General features: G+C 36.5%; 1 protein-coding gene across 1 annotated transcript in view; it reads right to left on the reverse strand.

Annotated features, from left to right (window-relative positions):
- HCN1 (hyperpolarization activated cyclic nucleotide gated potassium channel 1) overlaps positions 1–16,828 on the reverse strand; it is a 442,363-nt gene that overhangs the window by 130,185 nt on the left and 295,350 nt on the right. The window contains exon 4 of the mRNA XM_020879154.2: positions 353–571. Coding sequence (XP_020734813.2) covers positions 353–571 — 219 coding nt within the window. The remainder of the gene's footprint in view (positions 1–352; positions 572–16,828) is intronic.

Consider the following 16,828-nt stretch of genomic DNA (forward strand, 5'->3'; position numbering starts at 1 on the left):
TTCTAACATGTACAAGAGAAGTCTTTATATTAACTGTTTAAAAATTATAGACCACAAACCATGACATCACCTCAAATAAGCTCCATACATTTGAAACATGGAACTATTTTTTTGTGAATGACAATTCAGATTTTCTTTTAAAAAAAATATAGTATTTAAGAGAGAAACTGGAAACAAAAGCTATGAAGACCATCTTGAAGAAACTTCAAAATATGGAAACAGATTGTGGTTTCCTCCTTTGAATATTTTAGCTCATTATAGTTTCAATACAGGGCATAGTTTATTTATCCGAATACTATTAATTAAATTGACAAACCAGCTGGTTGAATATATTAGAGATAAGACTAATTACCTTCTCTTGATACTGCCGCCTTGAGGAATCCAAAGACTGGATTAGAGCCGTGGCGTGGCCGACAAACATGGCGTAGCACGTGGCCCCGACGATCATGCTCAGCATGGTGATCCACAGGTCAGACATGCTCACTGGGGCTTGGGCTCCGTAGCCGATGCACAGCATATGACTCATCGCTTTGAAGAGTGCGTAGGAATACTGCTTTCCCCAAGAATCATTCTGCAACAGAAGAGAAAAGGGAAATAGAGTGAACCATTAGGATAGCAGAAGAAAAATGACTATGACCGATACACAGAAGCATTATAACATTCTTGTAATAGAGCATTTACACAAATACTTCGCCCCAATAGTTAATCAAAAGACCTGTTGTTTTTTAAAACTTGCTAAATATAATGAAATAGAAATAGTCTACAGTTAAAATATGCAATCCTAGTCAGTTTTGTATGTTTTTAAAACTAAAAATTCCTTTTGGGACAGTGGTGTGAATGAATGTTAATATGCTAATTTAAAAATTTCCAGGAAATCTGTGTCATTCTCTAGTAATATATTAATATTTGCAAATTGAGAAATGCTGCTGATTGATATGAAGCACATAGGCCTAAGTATAGGAATTTTTATCAAAGCTATGATATTAAAATTTTGAAAGTCCAAATGATATACTTGTATAGACCTCAATGAATGCCTCAATACCTTAAATGAAAAATTAACATAATTTGGAAATACAGATATGATAAATGAAAAGACTTCCTTGAAGCCTTTTCTGAGTAATGTATATTGAAATTCAAATGTCAAAGTTGATGATGGATGAATCTTACTGGCTTTCTGTAGAATAATAAAATAAAATAAGCAAAATAATATCTTGGAAGACACTGAAAATAAAAAAAACGCTGACTTCTGAGTTATTAGATGCAATTTCTGATGTCATTTCAAAACTCTATCTTAAGCTCAGTTCTACAAAAATAAGCTGTTCAATATATCTTATATATTGCCTGATAAAACTTAAAGAAATTTTTGATCAATGTATCAAACTGTCTAGTCCAGGATTTACCTTGTTTATGAGAATCAGGGTAAAATAAAAATTTGAAGCCTTTTAGTTTAAAATGTAGGGGGGGAAAGTATTATTGAAGATAATATATAAAGAATTTTCCTTATAATATTTTATTCATTATAAAACTTGGGATAATAGTGCTAGTTGAGTAACAACATAAACTTATACATTTCAAAAAGTGAAATTCTGGTATCATAATTATATATAATACAAGTAATACTATACTGTTGTGGTATCTTTAATGATCATACAATTTTTATGGCTTAGCTTTCTGAAAAACTCATTCCTTAGGTCATCAAAATTTATATGATTAATAATTTCATCTTCAATGATAAAACTGAAAATTACATCAGTTCCTTCTGGCTAATGCAAGATCACAAATAATTTCTGATACATTTTTAATTTGGGGGAAGATCTTTCTGTTGATGCAACCTTTGCTGGAACTGGAGTATTTTATTGCCTGGGGACAACATTAGGATGAATGTTTGATAAATTATTTTAATATATAAATTTTAGTACATCTGGAGCTGATGATTCTCATGGAATGATTTCTAATAAATGATTTAATTCTTCATAAAATCATAGTCATGAAACTGTGCCTTATTTTTAAATTACAGTTTTTAAGATAACTGTAAATGAACATGGACATTGTAAGAAATAATAGAGAAATATCTCATGTACAATTCATCAGTTTTTCTTAAAGGTGAAATCTTGCAAACTATAGAGCAATTTTAAACAAGAAATGACATGAATATAATCCACTGATCTCATTCATATTTCACTAAATGTGTACTCATTTGTATACATAAATTAGTTTTATTCAGTTTTATTACATGTATCGGTTCCTGTATTCATCAACACTGTCAAGATACAGAACAATTCTATCACAACAAAAAACCATTACACTGCTTTTCTATTGAACTTAATGTCAAATGTAAATGTATGCAATGGTATTTTAATGTTTCCTCTGACATTTCCTGTAGCTTTTAATTAAAGAAGGATCAATGCAAGAAGCCAAAAATAGTTTCATGATTTGTATATAACCCATAATTCTTGATTATGTTTTATCTTCCTGTATTTTCAATTACAAGGAAAATTTAATTTAAAAATTGTCTTCCTTGTTAATAACTGGCTCATTTAAAACTTCATATGAAAATAGTGTTATTTTCCACTATAAGTGATGATCTTTAAATTTCTTATTGCTAGGCTGGTGTATATTTGCATTGCAGTATTGCAGGAGTTGTCAAATCTGGACATTTTAAAATCAAGAATTCTAATAACTCCCTGATAACTTTTATTGATATGGCTATATGAATTCCTTTATCATGTAATAATTTATTGACAAAGTTTACTGTTTGAGCTCCACAGGGTCTGTCTTGGAATTTAGGAGATTGAATATTTGTGTCGATACTTTGGGGATGGGTTCCTGGGACTGATAGGGGAGTCACCATGGTCCTCTCCTGGCTGGCAGGGGAAGCCTCTGGGTGTCTCTGTGGCCCAGGGTCTCATCACTGCTGCTTCTGTTGCTGCCCTGCCACTGCGAACCTGGACCCAGCTCAGGCCTGTCCACGCCGGGGACACACAGCAGCCAAGACTGCTGAGGCGTGCATATCTGTGCCTTGCTGCCAGGCCAACTGCTTGGCTCCGGTACTTCCTGCTGTGCCTGTAGGCTTGACCTGTGTATGCACGGCTGCCACCTTGCAGCTCCAATGCTCGTATTCATGGTTCCACGTCCCAATGGACTTTGCTTATGAACGTAAATTCAGAGATAACGCTATTGTGAATTTCAAGATGGCTGCAGCAGAGCATAAATCCAAGTGCAGAGTCCTTCCTAAAGTAGGTCCTTTTACAGCTGCCAGATCATAAACTGCATACACACACAGTGTCTGTCAAATTAACTGGAGTCTGTCAAATTAACTCTTAAATTATCATAAATTTTAAAATAATGTATTAAGATTACAGATATTTTGTTCATTGTTTTAATAGGGCTTTCTAAAGTTAAGTTTATAGATTAAAACAGAACATGATAAGTTTGAAAAACCCAACCTCATAGACTTTGGAACTGTTTGAGTCTGCAGACAAATAAAATATAACCAGTCTCATTTAGTTGAAAGAGTTAAAGTTCTTAAAGTGAAATTCATTTTATTTTTCTATATTATTATATAGAAAAATGTTGCCATATTAAGCTACGCCTAGTCTCTGTCAGTATAAAATGAAATTTAATTTTAAAGAAAGAAAATTATTTATGATATTATACACGGCAAATTGTGTAATGAACTCATGCACAAGTTTGCATTTTGGGGAATGAACAGAGCTCATACGCTCAGGAATACACCTAGGGTTCCCCAAATTCTAGATGCTTTATGAACAAGAAATGGAATATTTAATTAACAGAGCAATGTGCTCTATAAAAATCTTGAATGTACCTATTATTTAAAATGATACTTAAATTCTTGAAATTTGTTTTTTTTTTCTGAATCAATTAACTTTTATCATAAATTTGTGCTCCAAAAAGATCTCTGTGACTTAGACATCATCAGACCTGACTGCACAAGCTTTGCAGAATGTCTGTGAGAATTAGAACCACATATTTAAGAATCTGGCCAGATTCAAGAGTGTCTGAGCTGGAAGGGGCCATAAGAGCATCCATTTCATTTTCCACATCTTCCTGATGAGGACCTCAGGCCTGCAGAGAGGGAGAACTTATAACTGTGATAAATTGTTATAATTTTTATTAAGTGTTTAAAGATGTGGTCATTATTTATAGAGCAACTCTAAAAGTTATGCCAACATAACCTTTTTAATAGATAGAGCACGGAGTATAAAATGTCAGTGCTAAAATTTTCCTAAGGGTCCCCTCGTTCAGATTGCTTATTTTACTAACGAGGAAAGTAGGGATATACTTTATTCTGTCTACTGCTGAGTCACAGCCTGTAGGTGAGTGTATCTAAGCAAGATTTGAGGTAGGAGACTGGTAAATGATAGTATAGCAGTCTTGATTATTTTTTTCCAGAACAGTGTTGATAAACTGCTGCTCAAATATATTTCCTTTCCTTCCTTGACTGCCTGGTTTTATTTGTTGTAATTTTTTTTTTTAGGAAAAAAAAATTCTTGAAATTTGACTCAGTTTCATACTGATAATACTAAAACTGGATACATTACAAACCAAACTGTAAAATAAACAAAGGTCTTTTATCCTGTGATCCATTCAAAGAATGGATAGAAAGAAAACAAGCCTGACTAGTTTCTTACTGGGTTTAAATCTCTTTGGAGCTCCTAGAGAACTGCAGGTATTCACTTGTCATGGTGACTTCTACCCTGTATATGATGATCGTCTCATGCATTATATTTTCTCATAGAGTCCAAATAGCATAATTCAGTAGAGATACTCAACATTTTTTATTACTGTCAAAAGGAGTGAATAAATAAATTTTGACTATAATTAGTTAAAACTAGCACAAAAATTTCTTCCTTTATGTTGTTTAGGCATCTTGAAGTAATTAAATATAATGGAAATAATTAAAAAGTTTAAAAAGGTGTCCAATGGTGGTTGCACTTTCTGTTCATGTTGTTGGTATTTTAGGAGAAGCAGCATGAGGAGCTGGAGAGTAAAGTTTAAACCAATTTCTCTAAATAATGCAACTAGATAGCTGCCAAACTATTTTATATAAGAATGTGTGCTATGTTCATTTTCAGTTATCTCCTAAGGCACACACAACACATATACAGACTCTCTCTTAAATGAGTTGAAATAAATGTCTATTATACATGCTTCATGATTCCTTTGAAATCATGGAAAACTTTTCAATTCTTGTTTTATCCATCCTTTTCTCCCTTTCTCGCCATTTCTACTTCCTAAATTAGGCATGGTTTTCTCTGTACCTTTTTCCGTGTTTACATCAGTTCAGTTCAGTCGCTCAGTCATGTCCAACTCTTTGGGACCCCATGAATTGCAGTACGCCAGGCCTCCCTGTCCATCACAAACTCCCAGAGTTTACCCAAATTCATGTCCATCAAGTCGGTGATGCCATCCAGCCATCTCATCCTCTGTCATCCCCTCCTCCTCCTGCCCCCAATCCCTCCAAGCATCATGGGCTATTCCAATGAGTCAACTCTTCGCATGAAGTAGCCAAAGTATTGGAGTTTCCGCTTCAGCATAAGTCTGTCCAGTGAACACCCAGGACTGATCTCCTTTAGGATGGACTGGTTGGATCTCCTTGCAGTCCAAGGGACTCTCAAGAGTCTTCTCCAACACCACAGTTCAAAAGCATCAATTCTTTGGCACTCAGCTTTCTTCCCAGTCCAACTCTCACAACCATACATGACCACTGGAAAAACCATAGCCTTGACTAGACAGATCTTTGTTGGCAAAGTAATGTCTCTGCTTTTTAATATGCTATCTAGGTTGATCATAACTTTCCTTCCAAGTAGTAAGTGTCTTTTAATTTCATGGCTGCAATCACCATCTGCAGTGATTTTGGAGCCCTGAAAGATAAAGTCTGACACCTGTTTCTACTGTCTCCCCATATATTTTCCATGAGGTGATGGGACCAGATGCCATGATCTTAGTCTTCTGAATGTTGAGCTTTAAGTCAACTTTTTCACTTTCCTTTTTCACTTTCATCAAGAGGCTTTTTAGTTCCTCTTCACTTTCTGTCATAAATACATGCAAAACACACACACACACACACACACACACACATTCTGATATTGTGGCTTTTATCCTTCAAAAATGAATTATATATATATTTTCTGAATATTGCTTTTCTCACAGAAATATCCCTCCAAAAATCTAGTGATGCCACATAGCTAATTCACCCATTTTCAATTGTTTCCTAGTTTTTTCCATGACAAATTATTCTATAATAAACAACCTAGTACATATAACCCTTATTTTGATCGATCAGATCACCGAAAAGTGTTCACTGGTGCAAAAAGCAAAGTTTTAAATTTGATTTTAATATATACGGCCACACTGAAAAAAACTGTCAGTTCAGTTGCTCAGTCATGTCCAGCTCTTTGAGACCCCATTGACTGCAGCACACCAGGCTTCCCTGTTCATCTCCAACTCCCAGAGCTTGCTCAAATTCATGTCCATCGAGTCAGTGATGCCATCCAACCAACTCATCCTCTGTTGTCCCCTTTCCCTCCTAACTTCAATCTTTCCAAGCATCAGGGTCTTTTCCAGTGAGTGAGTTTTTTAGCATCAGGTGGCCAAAATATTGGAGTTTCAGCTTTGGCATCTGTCTTTCCAATGAATTTTTGGGGATGATCTCCTTTAGGATTGACTGGCTGGATCTCCTTGCAGTCCAAGGGACACTCAAGAATCCTCTTTAACAACGCAGTTCAAAAGCATCAATTATTCAGCGCTCAGCTTTCTTTATATTACAACTCTCACATCCATACATGACTGCTGGACAAACAATAGCTTTGACGAGATGGCCCTTTGTCAGCAAAGTAATGTTTCTGCTTTTTAATATGCTGTCTAGGTTGGTCATAGCTTTTCTTCCAAGGAGTGTCTTTTAATTACATGGCTGAAGTCACCATCTGCAGTGATTCTGGAGCCCCAAAAATAAAATCTCTCACTGTTTCCATTGTTGCCCCATCTATTTGCCATGAAGTGATGGAACTGGATGCCATGATCTTCGTTTTCTAAATGTTGAGTTTTAAACAATCATTTTCACTCTCCTCTTTCACTTTCATCAAGAGGCTCTTTAGTTTTTCTTCACTTTGTACCATACGGGTACTATCATCTGCATATCCAGAGAAGGCAATGGCGACCCACTCCAGTACTCTTGCCTGGAAAATCCATGGATGGATGAGCCTGGTAGGCTGCAGTCCCTGGGGTTGCTATGAGTCGGACACGACTGAGCGACTTCACTTTCACGCATTGGAGAAGGAAATGGCAACCCACTCCAGTGTTCTTGCCTGGAGAATCCCAGGGATGGGGGAGCCTGATGGGCTATAGTTCATGGGGTCACAAAGAGTCGGACATGACTGAGTGACTCTACTTCTTTCACTTTGACAGCTACAAATTTCCTGTACTGGTTTAAAAAACTCCTTAAATCAGAGATTATTCATATGTCCTAATTTTCTTGAGATTATGTTATCTTATGTTTACTTATATTTACATCTTTTATCTAAGTAAGTTTTTTTGCCTTTGGTATACAGAACAAAGTTCACATTTTCTTTCATTCTAAAGAGATTCTCTCTTGAGAGAGCATCAGACTTCTAACCTAATCCCCACTGACAGAAAAAAATGTTTCCTCTGTTATATACTGACTTTACACTATGGGTGTTTGTTTCTGGGCTCCATATTTTGCTCCATTAACCTACTTGACTATTTCCATGTTGATAGAATATGGTTTTAAATTACAGTAACTTTAGAATCTATTTATCTATCTGTCTATCTACCTACCTATTCATAAAGCAAAGACTCCTCTCAATCCTAAGAGGAGTTTAAACTGAGTTACTGAGTAAAGGAATTTGAGCAAGACCATGTTTTAAGCAGAAAAAGAATATCTGGATAGATGATTGCAGGTGTGGGACAGGATACTTGGGAGAAAACTCTTATAGGAACAGTCATCCCAGAAAATTCATTATCTATCTGTCTATCAAAACAGTTACTCATGAATTAGCCAGTCTAAAATATAGAATGATAAGTAAGAAAATAAGAAATACACTAGCAAACATATTGATGGCCAGATCTGAAGGCATCACATTTTTTGTAGTATAATATGAAAAACTGAAGTTTCTCAACAGGGAATGATACAATCTGAAAGGACAAAATGTATACTTTAAGAAGACTGATCAGGAAGGATTGTTGCAGAGTCATTTTAAACTGAGGATGATTTTTTCTGCCTAAGGGACATGTGGCAACATAAGGAGATCTTTTTGTTTTTAGAGGGTAGAAGCTAGTGAAGCTGCTAAACATCCTAAATTCACAGGAACGTTCTCCCACAGCATAGAATAATCTGGCCCCAAATGCCAACAATGATGAGCTGAGAAATCCTAGTGTGGAGGACAGACTTAACAATGGATTGTTGTTGTTGCTGCTGTTCAGTTTCTAAGTTGTTTCTAACTCTTTGCGATCCCATGGACTGTATGTAGCCTGTTAGGCTCCTTGTCCATGGGATTTTCCATGCAAGAATACTGAAGTCGGTTGTCATTTCCTTCTCTAAACAATGCATACAGAAGTCAATTTAAAAGTTATTACTAGCTCAGGAGAGGTGAAATTGAGAGCTAAAATCATATAAAGGTGTAAAGTATAAAACAACAACAGGTTTTTTATAAAATGGTAAAAGAAAGAGGGGTCCTTCCCTGGTGGCTCACTGGTAGAGAATCCACCTGCCAATGTGGGAGATGTGGGTTTGATCCCTGTGTTGGGAAGATCACCTGGAGAAGGAAATGACAACCCACTCCAGTAATCTTGCCTGGGAAATCCCATGGACAGAGGTGCCTGGAGGGCTACCATCCATGGGGTTGCAATGAGTCAAACACAGCTTCACAACTCAGCACGCCCATGAAAGAAAGAGGATATTAGAATAACTCAGGGGGTTATGAAATTTTTAGAAAGATTCATGCAATATATGCTTTTCTTTATGGAGGAGAGTGGATCCCATGACCTAATCAGGTGATAGGATCTTCTCTATTATTCTATGAGACCAGAATCTTGAATTTCCACTGCACACATTGTGTTTACAAGAGCCCACGCAGCCTTCACAGTGGTATGTAAGTATTTAGGTGGCAATCATGTATTATGAGGCTGTTGTTGAAAGAATCCCACCGGGAGGAACAGTATTTTATGCCATTACCTCCATTGTCTTTTATCCCTTCTCATCCTTCCCACCACCTCCCCATCCCACCTCTGCAATCCTCACAGGAAAAATTCAAGTTGGAAAATTAGATTGACTGTGATAAAATGCAAATACATCATTATCTTTGAAAATAAATATGATAAAAATGTCATGTATAGTTCTAAATTGTTCAAGGCACCGATTATTATACTAAACTAGTTTAGTCTTTTCATCATACAATTCTTAAGATGATGATGTTGAGGTGGAAAACATACTGACTTGCTCAAGGTTACCAATTTCTAAGTGGAATAATCCACTTTCATAACCCAGGCAGTCAGACTCTGGGGACAATATTATTATTAACCACTTTATTAACCCAGGCAGTCAGGCTCTAGGGATCATATTATTAACCATACTATATGATACTGATTGTGACTTTGTAAACTTAATTATAACTTCAGGCAAAATATTGAGGGAGAAAGACTGACCAGTTCAAATTTCACATTTCAGCCCTTCCTTAATATAGAAAATTAAAATAAGGCAAAGAACAGGCATAAAGAAAGAAAAGAGAATGTTAGAGGCTTTTGTGAAAAATCCAAGAATGTTTCTATTCCCAATACACTCTATTTATTTTATTATGTGTCTGTTCTCTTTTCATCTTTTAAAAATGATTCTATCATATTTTAGTCTACATCAATAATAACATGAATAAGAAACTATATACTAACTGCTTTACCATGCCATCTAAATATTACCAGTTTACATGTAATCTGAATCCTACTGAAAGTAAATAAATTATCTGTGAGCTCTGATTTAATTAGGGCTTATCTTGTTTTCATTTCAAGTAATGATTTACTAACAAATTGCCCCTTATAGATTATTTTTTATTTTTCAAAGTATTCACTCATTTAATTCATCACTTCATTGAGATATCATTGAAACTGATTATTTTTTGAGGAAAATGTACCAAGCCAAGTTATAGGAAAATGTACATATATATATATATATATATATATATATATATATATATGATAATTTTATTATACCATCAGGGAAATTTCATATAGAAAAATTGTATTTTGAATTTTCTCTAGGTTTACTTAAAATCCTTTGTAAGCATTTGATTTGATTTGACACACTGTTTGTACTGCTACTGAATTTGGGACAGAGTGAAGGGATGTGGCAAAAACAGAAATATTTATTCTAGAGTGTCTAAGATATCCTGACACAGGACATTCAAATTCAAACTAAACCACTTAATAATACAACATGGAAACAAAAGCTTTCCAGTTCATCATCTTTCACATGAATTAAATTTTTGTTAAGTTAGGAGGCCAATAAAGTCTATCTTTGAATACCTGCAATAACTATTCATCTTTTGAAAGCAAGTATGAATATAAATATGTTAAGTAGGTAAAATCTTAGCAAAATCTGGTACACAGAATTTAGAGGTTCAAAAATTCACACATGTATTCTTAAGTTATTAAAGAATCAGAGATAACAAAGTCTTCTTTCTTTCATTTATCTTTCAGTTGCTCAGTCATGTCCAACCCTTTGCGACCCCATGAATCGCAGCACGCCAGGCCTCCCTGTCCATTACAAATTCCCGGAGTTTACCCAAACTCATGTCCATCAAGTCGGTGATGCCATCCAGCCATCTCATCCTCTGTTGTCCCCTTCTCCTCCTGCCCCCAATCCCTCCAAGCATCAGGGTCTTTTCCAATGAGTCAACTCTTCGCATGAGGTAGCCGAAGTATTGGAGTTTCCGCTTCAGCATAAGTCCGTCCAGTGAACACCCAGGACTGATCTCCTTTAGGATGGATTGGTTGGATCTCCTTGCAGTCCAAGGGACTCTCAAGAGTCTTCTCCAACACCATAGTTCAAAAGCATCAATTTTTCGGCACTCAGCTTTCTTCACAGTCCAACTCTCACAACCATACATGACCACTGGAAAAACCTTAGCCTTGACCAGACAGACCTTTGTTGGCAAAGTAATGTCTCTGCTTTTTAATATGCTATCTAGGTTGATCATAACTTTCCTTCCAAGTAGTAAGCGTCTTTTAATTTCATGGCTGCAGTCACCATCTGCAGTGATTTTGGAGCCCCCCAAAATAAAGTCTGACACCTGTTTCCACTGTCTCCCCATCTATTTCCCATGAGGTGATGGGACCAGATGCCATGATCTTAGTTTTCTGAATGTTGAGCTTTAAGCCAACTTTTTTCACTCTCCTCTTTCAGTTTCATGAAGAGGCTTTTTAGTTCCTCTTCACTTTCTGCCATAAGGGTGGTGTCATCTACATATCTGAGGTTATTGATATTTCTCCCAGCAATCTTAATTCCAGCTTGTGCTTCTTCCAGCCCAACGTTTCTCATGATGTACTCTGCATATAAGTTAAATAAGCAGGGTGACAATATTGACGTATTCCTTTTCCTATTTGGAACCAGTCTGTTGTTCCATGTCCACTTCTAACTGTTGCTTCCTGATCTGCATACAGGTTTCTCAAGAGGCAGGTCAGGTGGTCTGGTATTCCCATCTCCTTCAGAATTTTCCACAGTTTATTGTGATCCACACAGTTGAAGGCTTTGGTGTAGTTAATAAAGCAGAAGTAGATGTCTTTCTGGAACTCTCTTGCTTTTTCGATGATCCAGCGGATATAGGCAATTTGATCTCTGGTTCCTCTGCCTTTTCTAAAACCAGCTTGAACATCTGGAAGTTCTCAGTTCACGTATTGCTGAAGCCTGGCTTGGAGAATTTTGAGCATTACTTTACTAGCGTGTGAGATGAGCACAATTGTGCGGTAGTTTGAGCATTCTTGGGCATTACCTTTCTCTGGGATTGGAATGAAAACTGACCTTTTCCAGTCCTGTGGCCACTGCTGAGTTTTCCAAATTTGCTGGCATATTGAGTGCAGCACTTTCACAGCATCATCTTTCAGGATTTGAAATAGCTCAACTGGAATTCCATCACATCCACTAGCTTTGTTCTCTAAGGCCCACTTGACTTCACATTCCAAGATGTCTGGCTCTAGGTGAGTGATCACACCATTGTGATTATCTGGGTCATGAAGATCTTTTTTGTATAGTTCTTCTGCATATTCTTGCCACCTCTTCTTAATATCTTCTGCTTCTGTTAGGTCCATACCAGTTCTGTCCTTTATTGAGCCCATTTCTGCATGAAATGTTCCCTTGGTATCTCTAATTTTCTTCAAGAGATCTCTAGTCTTTCCCATTCTGTTGTTTTCCTCTATTTCTTTGCATTGATCACTGAGGAAGGCTTTCTTATCTCTCCTGGCTATTCTTTGGAACTCTGCATTCAAATGGGAATATCTTTCCTTTTCTCCTTTGCTTCTCGCTTCTCTTCTTTTCACAGCTATTTGTAAGGCCTCCTCAGACAACCATTTTGCCTTTAGGCACTTCTTTTCCACAGGGATGGTCTTGATCCCTGTCTCCTGTACAATGTCACGAACCTCCGTCCATAGTTCATCAGGCTCTCTGTCTATCAGATATAGTCCCTTCAATCTATTTCTCACTTCCACTGTATATTCATAAGGGATTTGATTTAGGTCATACCTGAATGGTCTAGTGGTTATTCCTACTCTCTTCAGTTTAAGTCTGAATTTGGCAATAAGGAATTCATGATCTGAGCCACAGTCAGCTCCAGATCTTGTTTTTGCTGACTGTATAAAGCTTCTCCATCTTTGGCTGCAAAGAATAAAATCAATCTCATTTTGGTGTTGGCCATCTGGTGATGTCCATGTGTAGGGTCTTCTCTTGTGTTGTTGGAAGAGGGTGTTTGCTATGACCAGTGAGTTCTCTTAGCAAAACTCTATTAGCCTTTGCGCTGCTTTCTGTACTCCAAGGCCAAATTTGCCTGTTACTCCAGGTGTTTCTTGACTTCCTACTTTTGCAGTCCAGTCCCCTATAATGAAAAAGATATCTTTTTTGGGTGTTAGTTCTAAAAGGTCTTGTGGGTCTTCATATAACCATTCAACTTCGGCTTCTTCAGCGTTACTGGTTGGGGCATAGGCTTGTATTACCGTGATATTGAATGGTGTGCCTTGGAAACGAACAGAGATCATTCTGTCATATTTGAGATTGTATCCAAGTGCTGCATTTCAGACTCTTCTGTTGCCTGTGATGGCTACTCCATTTCTTCTAAGGGCTTCCTGCCCACAGTAGTAGATATAATGGTCATCTGAGTTAAATTCACCCATTCCAGTCCATTTTAGTTCGCTGATTCCTAGAATGTCCACATTCACTCTTGCCATCTCCTGTTTGACCACTTCCAATTTGCCTTGATTCATGGACCTAACATTCCAGGTTCCTATGCAATATTGCTCTTTACAGCATCGGGCCTTGCTTCTATCATCAGTCCCATCCACAACTGGGTATTGTTTTTGCTTCGGCTCCATCCCTTCATTCTTTCTGGAGTTATTTCTCCACTGATCTCCAGTAGCATATTGGGCACCTACTGACCTGGGGAGTTTCTCTTTCAGTATCCTGTCATTTTGCCTTCTCATACTGTTCATGGGGTTCTCAAGGCAAGAATAATGAAGTGGTTTCCATTGCCTTCTCCAGTGGACCACATTCTGTCAGAACCCAGGTAAAGAATCAGCTAGGTTACCAAATTTCTATCAATGTGTTTAATTACTTTCATGATTATTGAATAAACTTATTACTTATACCAATTATAGCAATGCCAATCAGACCAAAATTTGCACTGAGTCTCCAAGATAAGGAATATAACACAATATAATATGCCTGAAGTCATAACAAGTGTCAGTAAAACAGGTCACCAATTCTAAATAAACTGAATTCACTTGAACATATTATGATTTTACTTTATCTGTATTTACAAAAACAGAATTGGGGCAGTAAACTTGTTCTCCATCGATTTCACAGTGCTGAAGAATGATACCATCAACGTTTCCCCTATAGCATGGTGTGGTGCAAAGTAAACATTAACCCCAAAGTTCACAAGAAGATAGCAACCCTACCAACACTGTCCTTTTGTTAACTCTGTGACCTATCAACTTTGCTATGTAACATTAGCACTGTATTTTTAAAAGTACTGTGGGTTTCCCTCATACCTCAGTTGGTAAAGAATATGTCTGCAATGCAGGAGACCCCGGTTCTATTCCTGGGTCAGGAAGATCCCCTGGAGAAGGGATAGGCTACCCACTCCAGTGTTCTTGGGCTTTCCTTGTGGCTCAGCTGGTAAAGAATTCACCTGCAATGTGGGAGACCTGGGTTCGATCCCTGGGTTGGGAAGGATACCCTGGAGAAGGGAAAGGCTACCCACTCCAGTATTCTGGCCTGGAGAATTCCATAGACTGTATAGTCCATGGGGTCGCAAAGAGTCGGACACAACAGAGTGACTTTCAGTTTGAGGAAATAGTGAATTATTTCTCTTCCAGTCACATGATAGAGGCTCTTAAATTCTTGGAATATATATTTGTACTCTTGATAGCAATAATTCCAAATAAATCCAAAGCCATGAATTTTAGCAATGACATTAAAAAAAATCAGATATACAGTCACATGTATTATGTCAGTTGGGGAAATTTATTTTTCTTATTTGTAGTGTTATGATCTGCTTACAATGCTTACAAACATTTGCACCTTTGGCATCAAACCTTTTGCATTACAGGAGAGTTTAAACACTTTATTTTTAGCAATAAAATATAAAGTAACTGAATAACTAAATTGTTGCTAACATAAACAGAATGATGGCTGGTCATTTTAAGAACTTGATTTAGGCATGTTCCCTTTGAATTCTTTCAGTTAATCCTTTGAATTCTTTCTTGTTTCATTAGTGATAACAAAATACAAAATCTGCATTAAGTAGGATTATAAATTAAAGTTTAACAGTGATTTAGATTATGGATATTTTCCTCACATTTTTTAAATGTTGGTGCATTATTTTAAAATAAAAGTTAAACAAATCAATAAATTACTTTTAAATTTGGCATGTCTATTAACTCCAATTTTTGTACTAAGAATTCATTAACACTTATAGAAAAGCACTAATTGGACATTATTTCAAGATTTTAAATGTGATTTTTTTTTTATTAGAATTGGCATTTCAAGAAAAAGATTTCATTGTACCTCTTTGCACAAGTAAATATAAGGAATTGTATTTTACATATTTTCTATAATAAATATTGGTAAATATATTTTATATACACATAAATATAAAGGAACAATGGAAGAGATTAGCATAAACAGAACATTTAACTCTGCAAGGTACTATTACATCATCTCAGGCTTCCTTGTAGCTAAGTTGGTAAAGAATCTGCCTGTAATGAAGAGACCTGGGTTCAATCCCGTGTCTGGAAGATCCTCTGGAGAAGGAAATAGCAACCCACTCCAGTATTTTTGCCTGGAGAATCCCATGGAGAGGAGTCTGGTGGGCTACAGTAGATGAGGTCACAAGAGTCAGACATGCCTTAGTGACTAAACCACCAGCATTACATCATCTCATTGCTCCATATAAAATTCTTGAAATCTGATATTGTTATTACAGGGAGGGAATACTTTCAGCTTGAAAAAATTAAATTTCTTGAAAAAAGAAATTTTTTTCAAAGTTACACATTTTTAGGTGACAAAGTTGGAATGCAATATAGGTCTGCTGAAGCATAGTATAATCCTCTCCATTCCAAAGATCATAGCCATGTATTTTGTAACCATTATATGAGTAAAATTCATGATAATTATAAGGCAGATTTTTCAAGCACTTTAAGAACATATCTGTACACAGAAATTCTTTACAGTATGTACATACTTTCATTGCAAAGGGAAAACGAAATCTGTACTGCACCTTAAGGGAGTTTAGAGGAAAAATTATCTCAGGTTTTCATCAGAGAAGACCTCTGAGGGAAAATTCCCTGGAGCATCTGAGGTCAATAAAGATGGCTTGGTTATATGGTTGTATTTCACTTTCATATTTTCCTATTGGCCAAGAACTCTCAAAGAGTTCTCCTTTCCTCCTATCCCCATAGCCAAGGATGAAGCAAACTATCTTGGTGTCTCATAGGAAGGAGTCTTGTGAAAGGAAATCCTTGTCTGAGACTTAATCCTCCAGAGAGTTGGAAGGTGCGGGTGACATCGGGAGGCAAATTCAACATGAAACAGTAACTGATGCTATGTACTGTCACTCAGCACGTGGCTGAAGTAAAATAAGCAATTGATGTCATTTTCCAAGTGCTTTTATTTAATATGCACGCAAAGAGTCAGACATGACTTAGTGACTGAACAACAAACGTGCGTTAAATTAATTGTATGGGTTTTAGCAAAGCAGCTCTGTGCTGATTATCTCCAATTAGCAGATCATCTCCTGTTTATGGCATTCTCAAGTTGTTTAACTCAGCTAATTAGAGGTTTTAGCATCTTACTAATGCTAAAAATGACTAAAATTAAAGTGAAATGAAGAACCATAATCTTTTTGCTAGGCTCAAACTTCTGCTCTTAATAAGAAAAGTAGCTACCTGAGACATAAAAGAAGCAGAGAGTAAAGAATATTTTTCCAGCCTGAGCATAGCCTTTGGGTGGTTATTATTAATTATTACATTATAAAATTTACTAAATATGCAATTTGTTTATGTTGCCATACAAAAACAAGGAATTAGATTT

The sequence above is a fragment of the Odocoileus virginianus genome, chromosome 14, assembly GCF_023699985.2.
Source record: "Odocoileus virginianus isolate 20LAN1187 ecotype Illinois chromosome 14, Ovbor_1.2, whole genome shotgun sequence".
Classification (NCBI taxonomy): domain Eukaryota; kingdom Metazoa; phylum Chordata; class Mammalia; order Artiodactyla; family Cervidae; genus Odocoileus; species Odocoileus virginianus.